This window comes from Puma concolor, chromosome D1, assembly GCF_028749965.1.
Source record: "Puma concolor isolate L17-30 chromosome D1, mPumCon1.1.hap2, whole genome shotgun sequence".
NCBI classification, from domain to species: domain Eukaryota; kingdom Metazoa; phylum Chordata; class Mammalia; order Carnivora; family Felidae; genus Puma; species Puma concolor.
This window is the reverse complement of record NC_141676.1, coordinates 52,662,964-52,677,856: the sequence shown is the minus strand read 5'-3', so window position 1 is coordinate 52,677,856 and position 14,893 is coordinate 52,662,964. Positions and strand designations below refer to the sequence as shown.

Here is a 14,893-nt window from a genome sequence, read left to right as displayed (position 1 = left end):
CGGTGCTGGAATGTAGCCGGAAGTAGCCGTCCCCACCTGCTGCCAGGCGATAGGACACGCGTGCGGCCTCGCCCAGGTCCGGGTCTCGCGCTACCACGTGCAGCGCCGCGGGCCCGGGCGGCTGATCCTCGGGGATGCGCACACGTGAAGGGGAGGCGAACACCGGCGCGTTGTCATTCTCATCCGTGACAAAGACGCGCGCAGAAACGCGCGCTGCGCGGCGGCGGCTGGCGTTGGCGGGCCTGTCGGTGGCTTCCACGAGCAGCAGCAGGGCAGGTGTGGTCTCCCGGTCCAAGCCTCGCGGTGCGCTGAGCGCCCCGGTGCGCGCGTCCAAGCGCAGCGCAGGCACGGGCGGCTCCTGGCGCAGCAGACGGTAGCGAACATCGCTGTTAGGGCCCGGGCCGTCGGCGTCCGAGGCGCGGAAGGTGTACAGCGCCGCGCCAGGATCCGGGTTCTCCGGCAGCGCCAGCGCCAGCGGGTCGCGCGCAAAGGCTGGCGCGTGCTCGTTCTCGTCCTGCACGCGCACCTGCACGCGCAGCAGCCGCGCGCCCGCGCCTCCCGGGCCCTCAGCGCGCACAGTGAGAGCGCGCCACGCCGGGCCTGCCTCAAAGTCCAGGGGCCGGGCCAAGTACAAGCGCCCTGAGGCCGCGTCCAGCGCGAAGGTGCCCTCCGGGTCGGCGCCGCCCACCAGAGTGTAGGTGAGTGCGCCCACCCCCGCCAGCTCTGGCGACGCCACGGAACCCAACAGGGATCCGGGCTGCATCCCCTCCGCTGCTGTCACCGTCAGCACGACGGGCACCGGAGCCGCTGGGTCTGGCTCTGATGGATCCGGTGGGGGCTCAGCCGAGCGAACTGATGGAAGCACCTGTTGTGGACAGAGGAGGAAGGACAGAATCAAGGGGAGCCAAGTTAAAGGGGTCTGGGCTGGCCTGCTGGGTACCTGGTAGGGCAGTAGGAGTAGACTGACTAGAGGGCACAAGGACTCCATGAAAGCGTGGCTCTTGGAGGGAGCTCATAGTGGTGGCTAAGGAGAAGTAAACAGATTTAAGGAAGAGCAGCCTTACTTGTACCAGCAGCTGGAGGCTGGAGCTCCTAGGGGGGCTGCCTTGGTCGTGAGCGCTCAAAGTCAGCACATAGTGCGGCCTCTCTGCTCGGATCAGGGGTGCAGCAGTGAGCAGCTCCCCCAAGTGAGGGTGCAGAGAGAAGAGCTCTGAGCCAGGACCTGGGGACAGGTATACGAAGGGTGAGGGCATGAGTCCCAGAGCTGGGGAGGTCATGCCATCACCCACCAACTCCCTTCTCTCCACGTCTCCCCCATCATACCAGTTAGTGTGTACAGGATGGTGCCATTCTCCCCCTCGTCTGGATCTTTGGCCTGCAGAGTCGTCACCAGTGTTCCTGGAGGCACTCGATCTGGTACCTGTGGGGACACACAGTTCACCTACAGCTGTGTCCTTCCTTGTGTTCTTGAGTCAAGTTTCCCTCACCTGAGACATCTCAGAGTCAAGTTCCCCTCACCTGAATGCAGGCAGAGCCCCTTTTCTGCTCTCACACCTGTTCCAAGAGCCAGTCTCTCTGATCTACACCTACAGCTCTGTGGGGAGATGACCCTCCACCCCATTGCCTCTCACACTTCTTCAGGGCAGGGTCCTGCCACTTCACATACCTGTATAGGGAGGCCGCCGCCAGCAGCCCCTGAAGCCTGCAGGAAGGTAGGGCTGTTGTCGTTGAGGTCGAGCACTGCGATGTGCACGGTGCCTGTGGTACTACGGGGTGGGTTCCCCCCATCCTGCACCTGCACCAGGAGCTGGTAGCTGCTCTGCCGCTCTCGGTCCAGGGTTTGGAGTGTGGTCATTTCTCCTGGGAGTGCAGGATAAGGGTCATGTATGGGCACAGCCTGAGGCCTGCAGCTGAGAAGCTGGGGTTTAGGGAGTGTGGGAGGGAATGCCAGGGTGAAAGTCCAGGCTGAGTCCTGGTCCTCTTGGCAGGGGTCTGGGAATTCTGTCTGGGTATTCACCAGTCTGAGGATGAGGCTATGAGATCTCAGAATTTGGGCCCCAGTGCTCACCAGTCTGGGGGTGGATGCGGAAGGCCTTGCTGTCTTCTGACAGCTGTCGCAGGCTGTAGGTCAGACGTCCGTTGGGTCCTGAGTCTCGGTCAGTGGCAAAGACCCGGCCCACGCTGGTCCCTGGGGGCTGGTTCTCAGCCACAGCCAGGAAGGTGGGCTCCTCAGACAAGCGGGGACTGTGGTCATTCTGGTTGAGGATGCTGACCCTCACGGTGGCTGTGCCTGTCTGCTGCCCCAACTCAGCTTTGGACCCAGACACTGCCATTACCTTCAGTGTGTACAACTCCTGGGCCTCACGGTCCAGTGCTGCTCGCACCCATAGCCAACCACTCTGTGGTTCCAGGCCAAAGGGGCTGCTTGGCCCATCTGCTGCAAGGTGATAAGTGATGGGGCCCCCATCTGGTGCTTGAGCTTGCACTTGCAGGACCTGAGTTCCAGGGGTGGTGCCTGAGGGCAGGTCCACACGGTAGATGGGGCTGTCAAAATGAGGAGCCAGCCCATGGGTCGCCGAGTCTTGTACCACTACCCGTAGTCGGAAGTGGCTGGTGCGGGGTGGGGAGCCTCCATCCCGGGCCTCCAGCTCCAGCTCATGCGCTGGCCCCCCTGGAGGCCCCAGAGGTCTCATAAGCCGTACATGGCCTGTTGTGGGGTCCACAGTGAAGGCCCCACCACCCCCAGCTAGCAGGGTAAAGGTGACTCGACCGTTAACACCTGCATCAGGGTCCAGAGCCCGAAGTGTATAGATGGGGGTCCCTGGGGCAGTGCTTGGTGGCAGCAACACTGTGTCTTCAGGTGCAGGGAAGGCAGGGGAGTTGTCATTCACATCATCCAGCAGCACACGCACCCGAGCCATTGAAAAAGCTGGGGGCACTCCACTGCCTGCCCGCACCTCCAGCTCCAGCACTGGTCCCAGCAGCTCCCGGTCCAGAGGGCGAAGTGTTTGTAACAGCCCCGAGGCCCCATCTAAAGAGAAGAGTCCTCGGGGATCCCCACCTGATAAGGCAAGGGTCACAGACCCCAAGCGACCTGAGGAGAGGAGAGAGGAGTCAGGAAAGAGATGGGACGCATCTAACGAGTTGGGGCCCAGACTCTGATCCCAAGGAGGGAGAAGCACTGTCCACACCTGTGTCTTTCAAACTACTGGGACATTCATGTGCCTGGGGATGAAGCAGAGGGCCTGCACTGTGTCCAGGGAGGTGCTGGGGTTGTAACCTGCATGTTATCTGTGCTGTGATACTCTAGGGTACTTTGAGATGGGTTATGGTGGTGTGTCTGGGTACAGCACCAAATGGGTATAATGATAAATGATACCTGGTGGGTTGCGTGCCTGGACTACACCAACACTGGTGCCTGGCGCCACATCCTCTGGCACGGAAAAGACATACTGTAGTTGCTCAAATACAGGTGGTACAGGGGTTCCAGGCACAATGCTGATGTTGACTCGGGCACTGGGCTCTGCCTGCAGGCCACCTCCATCCTGGGCCCCAATCTCCAGCTGCACCACAGCGTTGGCCCGTCTGGCCAAGGGCCAGGCTACTGTCAACAGCCCTGGGAGAAGGGATAGAAGCACTGACGTATAAGGAAACAGAATAGAAGTAAAAAGGTTATGGGAGAGGGGGCAATACTTCATGTAAGCAGGTGGGGAGAGGGGTCCGGGGGCAAGGCCTGGGAATGGGAGGATCCTCACCTGAGTGCTCGTCCAAGGCAAAGAGTGGGGGATTATTGCCAGCCAGGATGTAGTAGGAGAGTCGCCCATGGGGCCCCTGATCAGGGTCATGGGCACGCACCCTCAGCACAGCTGTGCCTGGTGTACTCTGGGCACTCAGACTGGCAGCATACTCCCGTGGATAAAACTGAGGTGGGTTGTCATTCTCGTCTGACACAAACACCTTCACGTATACCATGGACTTGAGGCCTCCCTAGGGAGACATGCAGCCATAAGTCAGGTGGACCTTGTCTGGCTCTGGTGAATGCCCTACTCCAACACCCAGACTGCCCATGGTCTGCCCACTCACCCCATCCACAGCTGTCACTGTGAAGTCGAAGCTCGAGGGCCCCTGGTCTCGGTCTAGGATCCGGGTCGTGCACACATCACCACTCTGGGCATCAATGCGGAATGGGGGAGACCCTGAGGCCCCAAGTCCAGCACCCAAGGAATAGGAGAGGAGGCCAAATGGGCCACTGTCTGCATCTGTGGCTGTCACCTGGGGAGAGGCTGGGGTGAGTGATGTCCATCTTGTTGACCAGAAGAGCCAGAGTTAAGTGGCAATTAGAAGAAGCAGGCCCTGGGCCAGCTGGGAGCCAGGGTCTTTGGATGGTGGACACATACAGGGGACTAATAGGACATGGGCCAAAACCCAACTACATCTCAAACCTCACCACCTGGTTTAGGTTCCTGTGAGCCTCTGATCACAACATTTTTGTCAGCTGGTCAATACATAGCCTTGTTTTATGCATGTTTCTGTTTAAAGACACCTATGTAATATATATTGTTGATTCATTAACACTGAATTCATGGCCAATGGCACTATAAATCATATCTGAATGAAGCTTATCTAACATACTAATTTTCTTCATAAGGCACATCACAGCCCTCCTGTGCTTAGGAACACCAGACAGCACTTCAGCACTACACTTGGGGACCATTTTAAACAGCAAAATCACCAAACAAAGAGGACAAAAATGCAAAAAATGTGGCACCAAATAGACCACAAAAAGGACCCTTGTTTACAGTATGAGCTGAAATATGAAGGCAGAGCATTGCTTGGAATGTGCACATCAGGCTACTTGAATTTTTCATCATTCTGCACATGTCCAGAAATGTCTGCAAAAGCTCCATAAGTATTGTTTTGGGGGTTAGAAATAAATTTTAGAGAGTCTGCAAATTCACAAATGCAGAATCTGCAAATGATGAGGTCAAACTGCACTGACAAAGGAGAGTGCTTGGGCTATGACTGCAAATTCCAGGTGGGTCACAGGGAGTTAATAACCATCACCAAGTCTCATAATCACTCTGAACAGAGAACTAACTGACTGATGCACCTACTGGGACTGATGTTCTAGCCCTGCATTTTCTGGAGTTTGGCCATTCCAGAGCAGGGTTTGATTGATACTGGAATCTAATCGCTGGTGGGATCGGGGTCTGCTCTGTGGATTTATGGATGTGGCTCACGCACCTGTGGCATCCACTGCCTCTCAAGCCAACCTTGTTGGAAGTGAGAGAGGGAGAATTGCAAGTCCATGGGGCATCAAGGGCATTATGTCCAGGAGGCTCCACAAAACCAAGAAGTAGGGGAAGGCTTTCCTGGTTAATTCTTGGGCATCTCCTAGACTGGCTCAGGAAAAGGTAAACTATTGGACACCAATGTCAGGAGCCTCTGAACATTTCAGAAGCAGAGCAGCAGGAGACACCATTCCAAAAGCTTCTGAGCCTAGGACAGGGCCAGGCACACAGTAGGTACTCTATATATATTTGTTGAATGAGCAAACAGATATTCTGATTATCCTTACAACAAAAACCTCCTTCAAACTAAGTTTTATACATTGGGTGCACATTAGACCCCCAACAGTGTGTTAGCTGGTGTTGACTGCTGTAGCCTGTGACAAAGTATTCTCTGTGTGTACAAGGGTCTTAGGGTCATGGTATGCTGTAAGAGGAAGCTGGAGAGTTCCCTTTTCGTAGCCAGAAAATGCTCCTCAGAAAGGAGGCTAGCCAAGGACTTCTGATTGTTGCCCAGGCCCTTGACAGAAGTGATTTGTGGCACTGTTTACCCTCCGGAGAGACCCTGCCATGGCTGAACCCTGGAAAACAGCTCCTGCTCTAACTCTTTACTGTGGCTGTGGGCCCAGATATCCCAGGAGACAAACATCCCCCTGCATCAATCCAGGCGGGCTGCAGCACAGCTGCTGCATCATCTCCAGAAGCTGTTAAAGACCTTTGCCCTCTGACTCCCTGCAGGAAGAAAGCAATAAATAGTGGTCAGGGGAAGTTGTCAGGAAGTGACCCCAAAAGGCATACAGGCCACTGACTGGAAATGACCAAGGCAGAAGTGAATTTCCCAGCCTGTGCAGCTCCAGCTCAGAGGCTCCACTGCAAATGCAGTTTCTCTTCTCAGCAGGCGCTCAGCCCTGCGTCCCAGCCCAACCTTGGTCAGTCCCCTCTCCCACTTAGCTCTCCTTTAATCCCCACCCGCCCTTAGCTCTCATCGAATGCACTACTTCAAGGAGGAAGTAAACACCCTTATCTGTGAATTTTCTGAAGTTCCTACCAGACCACAAACTTACTGCATCCACCCCACCCTGACCTCCCTCCCAGGTGTCTCCCACTTCTCCTTCTGCTGCCTCCGCCTCCACAGACTCCTCCGCCTCCCCTTTCCCTGACTGTTCTCACACATTTGCTCCCTGGGATCTCTCCCTGGCCTTCTCACTCGACATGCTCCCTCAGGACCTTCTCTTCCATTTCTGTGGCTTTGACCATCATCTGCACTTTGACCTGGACCACTCTTCTGAGCTCCAAACCTGCACATCGATGCCTGCTCAATATCTCCACTTGGACGTCCCAAGTGGCACCTTAAATCCAATGTGTCTAAAACTAAACTCATGATCATTCCAACCCCTCTCTAATGACTCTTCCATCCAGGCAGTTGCTCAAGCCAGAAATCTGTTCTTCCCTTTTTCTCTCCCGGTATATCAATCAACTAGGGACTAAGTAAATCCTCATTATCTCTCCTATTTGTCTAATCCTCTCCATCACCATTATCACTGTCCTGATTTAGGCCTGAGCTATCTCTCCCCTGGACTATTGTGATTCCCTTCTCATAGGTGCCTGAGCCTCCAATCCATCTTCTACACCAGGACTTCTCATCCTTGGCACAACTGGCATTTTGGATCAGATAATCCTTTGTTGTGTGCTGTCCTGTGCATTACAGGATGTTTGACAGCATCCCTGGCCTCTGTGCGCTAGATGTCAGTAGCATCACACCACTTGTGACATTCATGTGTCAGAATGAAATGTCTGTAGACATAGCCTGATGTCCCCTCCAGAGGGCAAAATCATGCCCAGTTGTGAACCGCTGTTCTATACTGACTACCAAAAGCATCTTTTGAGAAAGCAAATATGATCATATTACCCTTCCACTTGAAAATCTTTAATGTTCTCCAAAGAAAAGTGCTCAAACCCTTTGGCTTGGCTTGACTCCTCACTGTCTGGCCTACCTGCACAGTCTCCCTCCCAGTCTCCCATCCCAAACCTTAACCTCCAGAGACACTGAGCCACTTGTAGGCCCCTGAACAAGTCAGGCTCTCCCACTGCTCTGTGCATGTGTGTCACTTGTGCCTGGACCACTGCCCTACACTCCCCACTGTCTGGTCTCCTCACCAACTGCTGCTCATCCTGTAAGTCTCAGCTTAAGGCTCACCTCTTTTGGGATGCATTCATACTGCCTGTCTACCTCACATAAGACCCCATCATGGAGGTTTTCTTATTGCAGTACAACTACTTCTTTGCACATGAATCTCCACTCTAGACTATAAACTCCATGAAGCAGGGGGCGGGGCGAATGACTCATTCATGACTGTATTCTGTGTCCCTAATGCAATGACCTGCACATGGTAGATATTTGATAAATGTATATTGAGTGAATTGAATATTAAGACTTCTTGTCTTAATATTCAGATATGAACAGGTATGAACACTCGGTGATCATTTTTAACTCCCACCTCCCTATAGTTATGAATAGTAAAAACTCCAGGAAACCCCTTGGAGAGTTACCCTCTAGCTTCAGGCACTAATGAGGAGGAAAAAGTTTGGAAGTCATCACCCATTGGTCCGAGGCCAAGAGGGAGAGTAAACACATGGGAGAGTGGGTGGGAGCTGGATAGCAGCAGGCAGGCAAATACCCAGAGTCTGGCCAGAGGCAAGGCATCAGCTGGATCTAGGCACTGGCCTGAAGTCTAGGCCCTGAGAAGATGCGCAAGGGTCTGGTGGACTTCTGAGATGTAAAGACTTCAAGCACTAGTCTCCTTAGAGGCCTTGCTACCTCCTGTTTCCTCTCTTGCATACTCCATATTCCATGATGCAGCCAAAGCAATCGTTTCAAAAGGCGTACCAGATTTGCTTACAGCCCCTCTTTGGCCCCCTGTGATTTTTAAAACAAAGTCAAAGCTTGCAATCTGGTCCCTGTCTACTATTTTGTCTCATCTCTCTGCAACTCTTATCAGCATAGTTGGGGCCAACCTGAACAATGCAGTCACCTGAACACGTCACAGTGTTCTGCGGCTCTCTCTGTAGGCCTGGAATCCACAGCCACATACTCTGTATGATCCATTCGGCCAAGTCTCACTGGTTCTTCAAAGGCCCCTTCCTCTGGGCTTCCACAGCACCTCATATGCCATCTGACACAGCACTAGTTACTGTGTGTCTCCCTATCTAGACTGGGACCTGCCTGGGAACAAGACCGTGCTCTTTCTTTCTTCCTTGGGACCAGCACAGTGCCAAGCTTATAGCGGGTTAATTCTTGAATATGTCACCTACACACTGATCTAATCCATCCTTCACCCTTAAAGCAAGTTAGCTCCCTAAAAACACAATCTGTAGGAAGGAAGGAGGGAGGGAGGGATGAAGAGGATTTTTAGGGTGGTGAAACTACTCTGCGTTAATACTATAATGCATGTTGTTATATATGTCCATTATATACACATATACATTATACATTTGTCCAAACAAATACAGTGTACAACACCAGGAGTGAACCCTAATGTAAACCATTTTTGGGGATTTGGGGTGATAATGTGTCAATGTACGTTCATCAGTTGTAACAAATGAACCACTCTGGTCGGGGAGGGTATATGAATGGGGACAGAGAGTATATTTGAAATCTTTGCTCTCAACTCAATTTTGCTGTGGATCTAAAATTGCTCCCAAAAAGTAGTCTTTAAAAAACAAAAACAACGGGGCCTGCGTGGCTCAGTCAGTTAAGTATCGACTCTTGGTTTCAGCTCAGGTCATGATCTCATGGTACATGGATTCAAACCCCCTGTCGGGCTCTGCACTGATAGTGTGGAATCCCTGTTTGGGATTCTCTCTCTCTCTCTCCCTCGCCCTCTCTCTCCCTCTCTCTCTCTCTCTTCTCCTTCCTTGATCTCTCTCTCTCTCTCTCTCTCTCAAAACAAATAAAAAAATATTAAAAAAAAAACCAATATGATCACACCCTCTTCTGGCTCAAAGAAGTTCAGTGACCTCCTTTGCCTTCCAAGTAAAGTCCTAATCTTACCTCACGGCTTGGTGTCCAAGGACTTCTGCAATCTGGCCTTGGCCTGCCTCTTTAGTTTCATGCCCCCTCTGTCTCCTCCAGGCCTGACTCACAAGCACTCTATGGCTTCCAGAATCTGTCCAGGGCTCTCACCTCCTCCTCTGAGAGGCCTTCCTGCTCTGGATATTGGGATCCCATTAATACTTCTTGTTATCTTGTGACTGAACCCAAATGTCTCATCAAGGCTCAGCTCCAGGGAGAGGGATGGGGATTTCTTCCAGCAGAGCACAGCACTGGACAAGGGCTCCATAAATACTGGCATCCCCTTAGGGGAACAGGAACCACATGGGTGTACAGAATCTCCATCTCTGCCTTTCAGAACAGCTTTGAGATTTGATAGAGTTTCTCTCACCTCTTGACACCACAGGACACTTTTTCTCTTGATCCAATCTTAATTCTCTCAACTGCCTCACCTGGCCCAGCTCTCAAACCCTGCTTTCTCATCTTGTCGTTAGCCCTCACACTCTGCACAGACTTTGGAGCTCACAGGATAGGACCAAACCCTCTGACATAAGTCACCATAAACAGATGCACCTGCAAGGCTTGGTTTCTATTCTGAGGTCCCCTGTGACCCTTTCATCCATTCCTGCCCACAGCAACATCCCGCTGTGTGCGGGACTTACCCACCTGCAGGAAACAGGTTCCAGGCTGGGTGCCCTCAGGCAGTGAGGCATTGTAGAAAGTCCTCTGGAACTGGGGCTCGTTATCATTCACATCTTGCAGGGCCACACTGACTGTGGCGGAGGAGGCGAGAGGAGGCAAGCCCCCATCTGTGGCCACCACAATCAGCTGTGGCTGAGGTTCCAATTCATAGTCCAGCGAGGCAGCCGTGGTAATAATGCCTGATGTGGGGTCGATGGAGAACCAGCGAGTGTGAGCTCCAGGGGCCAGGCTATAGGTGACCTGACCATTAGTGCCCTGATCAGGATCCCGGGCTGTCACACGCACCACAAAGCTGCCAGGCAGTGCAACTTCAGGAAGGGGCTCAGGTCGGTAGAGCTGACGGTCAAAGGTAGGCGCATTATCATTGACATCAGTGACATGCAGCACAAAGGTAGCCTCGGCCCGCAGTGGGGGTGAGCCTGAGTCTGTGGCAGTAACCCGCAAGTTATAGGCATCCCTCTCCTCCCGATCCAGCTGCCTAGCTACGCACACCAGGTAGATGACACTGTCCTGAGTGCTTAGGGCAAAATGGCCCTCTCCACCCTCCAGGGAAACATTGACATGAGCAAAGTCACCATCATCTGGGTCTGACACAGAGATGCGAGCAACGAGCTGGCCAGGTGGGGCAGCCTCAGACACTCGTGGGGAGCCATCTGCACTCAGGAAGATGACAGTCATGGAGGGCTGATTGTCATTGGCATCTCGCACGTGCACAGTCACAAAGGCTGAGCCCAGCTCAGGGTGAGCCCCGCCATCCCGCGCCTGCACCACCAGTTCATGGACCCGCCGTTGCTCAAAGTCCAGTGGCCGCTCCAGCCGCAGCAGTCCTGTGTGTGCGTCAATGGAGAAGGGTCCATCACCCTCGCTCTGCCTCCGGTTGATCTCATAAGTCACAGCCCCATTGGCACCAGCATCAGCATCAGATGCATACACCTGCAAGACAGGACTGCCAGGGGCTAGGCTCTCAGACACCACAGCGTGATAGCGGCTCTGATTGAAAGCTGGGGCATGGTCATTGATGTCCAGCAGTGTCACATCCAGCAGGGCCTGGGCCCTCCTCGGGGGTGAACCGCCATCATAGGCCTCCAGTTGCAGCATATAGTGTGAGCGGTTCTCTCGGTCCAGCTCCCCAGTAACTACCAGTTCTGGCACTGGGGCCCCATCTGGACCAGGACGTGTCTCCAGCTGGAAGGTCTCTCCAGCCCCATCACCAGATAGTGCATAGCCCTGGGTTCCTAGGCGGCCAGCATCTGCATCACGAGCAGGCTCCAGCGGGTAGCGGGTGCCAAGAGCTGTATGCTCAGGTATCTGCAAGGCAGCCCGAGCCTGCGGGAAGGCTGGAGCATGGTCATTGATGTCAGCCACTCGCACAGTAACTTCTACGGTGGCACCATCAGGAGTCACTGCGGTGAATCGGTAGCGATCTCGCCGCTCACGATCCAAGACACGGGCTGTACGGACCACTCCACTGTGTTCATCGATGGCCAGGTCTGTGCCCACCCCGCTGCCCTCTTGGGCGGAGATGAAGTACATGGGAGGTGCTGCTGTGCCTGGTGGAAGCCCTGCACTGATGTCCCCAATCAATGTGCCTGCCGGTTGCTCCTCATCAATCTGTAGGTCCAAGCTCCCGGCCTGACCCCAGGCGCCTGACACTCTGGCTCCCAGCAGCAGCAGCAGCAGCAGTGGTAGCAGGGGGAGGTGCCTGGAGCTCTGCATGCCAGTGCAGGAAGGCGCAATGCCCGGCTCCTTCTGCATGACAGGGGCGATCCAGTTGTGACTTGGGCTCCAGCTCTGGGCCAGGCTCTGGGCCCAGCTTGATCTCAGGTTTTGGATCAGGTCCAGCTTGGGCCCTGGCTCCAGCTCAGGCTCCCTGACCTGGGAGAAAAGCAGAAGGAAAAAAGTCATGATTGGGGAGGTGGGGAACGGAATCAATGGTCCGGGGAGACTGGGACCTAAGCCACAGCAAGACTGAGGCATGTTCAGCCCTGCCGTAGGGCATTTGTGCTGTTGCACACCCATCTTGAGTCCAAGAAGTGCCTGTTTCAGAACTCCTCAGGACCCGTTCCAGTCTTTCCCTGGCAGCTTGCCATCCCACCCTAACCCTCCTCCCCCAGCAGACTGTTTTGTTCCTATTGTCCAGGTCTCAATGCCCTTGGACTCCCTTTCTTTCATCTCTGGACTTAAAAATATGGCCAATCCTTTCTTATTTTTCTTCTCATTCAGGACTAATACCTCAATAACCATGTGTTTTTGGTAACCTCACCTTCAATCATCACCTTTTGGAGACTTCTGTCAGCATTTAAATATGTTGAAGACTTTCCTATTTTATTTTATTTTATTTTATTTTATTTTATTTTATTTTATTTTATTTTATTTTATTTAATCAATTGATTATTTTAGAGAGAGAAAGAGCCCAAGCAGGGGAGAGGCACAGAGTGAGAGACACAGAGAATTTTAAGCAGGCTGGAGCCTGATGCAGGGCTCAATCCCATGACCCTGGGATCATGCCCTGAGCTGAAATCAAGAGTCGGACACTCAGCCGTGTGTTGTGCATTGTATAGGTTTGGACAAATGTATAATGTATATGTGTATATAATGGACATATATAACAACATGCATTATAGTATTAACGCAGAGTAGTTTCACCACCCTAAAAATCCTCTTCATCCCTCCCTCCCTCCTTCCTTCCTACAGATTGTGTTTTTAGGGAGCTAACTTGCTTTAAGGGTGAAGGATGGATTAGATCAGTGTGTAGGTGACATATTCAAGAATTAACCCGCTATAAGCTTGGCACTGTGCTGGTCCCAAGGAAGAAAGAAAGAGCACGGTCTTGTTCCCAGGCAGGTCCCAGTCTAGATAGGGAGACACACAGTAACTAGTGCTGTGTCAGATGGCATATGAGGTGCTGTGGAAGCCCAGAGGAAGGGGCCTTTGAAGAACCAGTGAGACTTGGCCGAATGGATCATACAGAGTATGTGGCTGTGGATTCCAGGCCTACAGGGAGAGCTGCAGAACACCGTATCCCTAACCTTCACCTCAAGCTGATTTTCTTCCTTCACTCTCCTTCCTGTGAACAGTACAACCACTCAGCAGCTCTTCTTGCTTCTTTGCTTTTTTTCAGTCTGATTTCTAGTTAGTCATCAACACCTGACCATCTCAATAAGACATGTCTCAAGTCTGCTCTTTCCTCTTGCTTTGCAGCTGCTGACCTAGTCTGAACACAGTCATCTGTCCTTTTGATTCCTACAGCAGCCCCTTACTGCTCCCCCTGCCTCCTGGCTTGGACCTTTTGACCCATCTCCACCTGACCAGAGCTATCCATGCAGCTTTAACCAAATCACTCCTGAAGAGAGGCTTCCATGGGTTCCCCATTACTGACGGCAAAAAACTGCTGCTCCTCTCCAGAAAAAAAAAAAATGCACATACACATACACGCAGACTGTGTCTGCAGTTTCAGGGAGTTCATAGGCAACCTCTAGCCCAAAAGATAAAGTAGAGTGTCCTTAATATATAGTTTCCTGATCTGAGCCTGCCACCTCTCCAGTGCGCCCTACCTTTACTTTCTTCCACCACACCCTGCATCCCAACACTAAAGCCATCCCCACTCTTCGCCCTGTATGCACAGCTCTCTCGTCTTGTGATATCCTTTAAAAGTCCTCTCCAAGTGGCCATCTCCTATTCAGTCTTCAAGATCCAATTCCAATGTCCTGTCTTCTGTGGAATCTTCTATGACGTCTCTCTCCCCCTACCTGCAGAGCCCATCGTACCATCAGAGCCTCTGGGCTCTCACTGCTCTAGGTGCACACTGGCAATAAACTGCATAGCAGCCCTGAATTACAGGCTCCTTGAGGGCAGCAACTTCAGGGTCTTAGTTGGACTCTGTCCAGCATGGTTGAGCAGGCAATCAATGCTGAGTGCAAGGTCAGAGCCTTATAATTCTACACCACCACACTCAGGTGCTGACACAGACAGCATGTCCATGGACATGCCAACTCAGATGACATACACAAACACATGTGAGCCTGTGCCCCTGAGGCACCAAGGTCAGTCCTGTGGCTACAGAAGTGTGTCCTCAGGTTTTTATGTATTAGCTCTGCTTTAGGACTTCCTGTCCTCCCAAGGGAGTTTCTGACCTCTCACTTACACTTCCATTCCCCATCCCTCCCACCTGTGTGAGGCAATAAAAACAGTAGGGATTCTGAAGTTTGAGTTATTTTCCTAATCCAGATGATTCTGTGAGAATTAGAGGCAATGGAACCAAGGAGCTCAGAGCCGGGCATCTGGAAGCTGCTTTCTCAGCACCTCTCAACACCATCTCTGATGGATCCCTTCATCCTGGCTTCAGAGTTCTGGGCTGCTCTGTGTGCACTCTCCTTGGGGACTCAAGTCTGAGAAGCTCATGGAACTGCCACATTGGATAATAGGTCGGAGGAATTCAGAACAAGGAAGTGAGTGAACATAGGTCTGACTCAGAGAGCGGAGAGGGTGAGTGCACAGGGTTGGCCCAGGGGCTCAGGTCAGGGATCTGGGCCTAGAGACTGGGTTAAGGATCAAGGGTTAAGAGTTGGTTGTATTTATTTAATCAATCAGTGGAGAAAAAGCAGTTATGGTGGATGGGGAGAGAAGATAATGGACAGTGAGGCCGATGTATTTATTACTGTATTATAATTCTCTGTCTCCCCACCCAGAGACAGGATGTCAGCTATGTGAGAGGCTAGGATTGTATCTTATTCACCGTTGTGTGTAGCACGGAGCATGGTTGATAGTTTGTGATCAATATGTTTTCTGAATGAAAGGATGTATGAGTGGTATGAGATAAAAGCTCAGGTGAATCATCAGCCTTGAAAGAAGA

At 52.6% G+C, this 14,893-nt stretch overlaps 1 protein-coding gene across 1 annotated transcript in view; it reads right to left on the bottom strand.

Annotated features, from left to right (window-relative positions):
- DCHS1 (dachsous cadherin-related 1) overlaps positions 1-14,893 on the bottom strand; it is a 34,088-nt gene that overhangs the window by 9,020 nt on the left and 10,175 nt on the right. The window contains exons 2-10 of the mRNA XM_025928669.2: positions 10,006-11,916; positions 4,084-4,272; positions 3,756-3,987; positions 3,380-3,616; positions 2,069-3,094; positions 1,667-1,860; positions 1,324-1,420; positions 1,065-1,222; positions 1-865 (exon numbers count right to left, since the gene is read on the bottom strand). Coding sequence (XP_025784454.2) covers positions 1-865; positions 1,065-1,222; positions 1,324-1,420; positions 1,667-1,860; positions 2,069-3,094; positions 3,380-3,616; positions 3,756-3,987; positions 4,084-4,272; positions 10,006-11,796 — 4,789 coding nt within the window. The 5' untranslated portion in view covers positions 11,797-11,916. The remainder of the gene's footprint in view (positions 866-1,064; positions 1,223-1,323; positions 1,421-1,666; positions 1,861-2,068; positions 3,095-3,379; positions 3,617-3,755; positions 3,988-4,083; positions 4,273-10,005; positions 11,917-14,893) is intronic.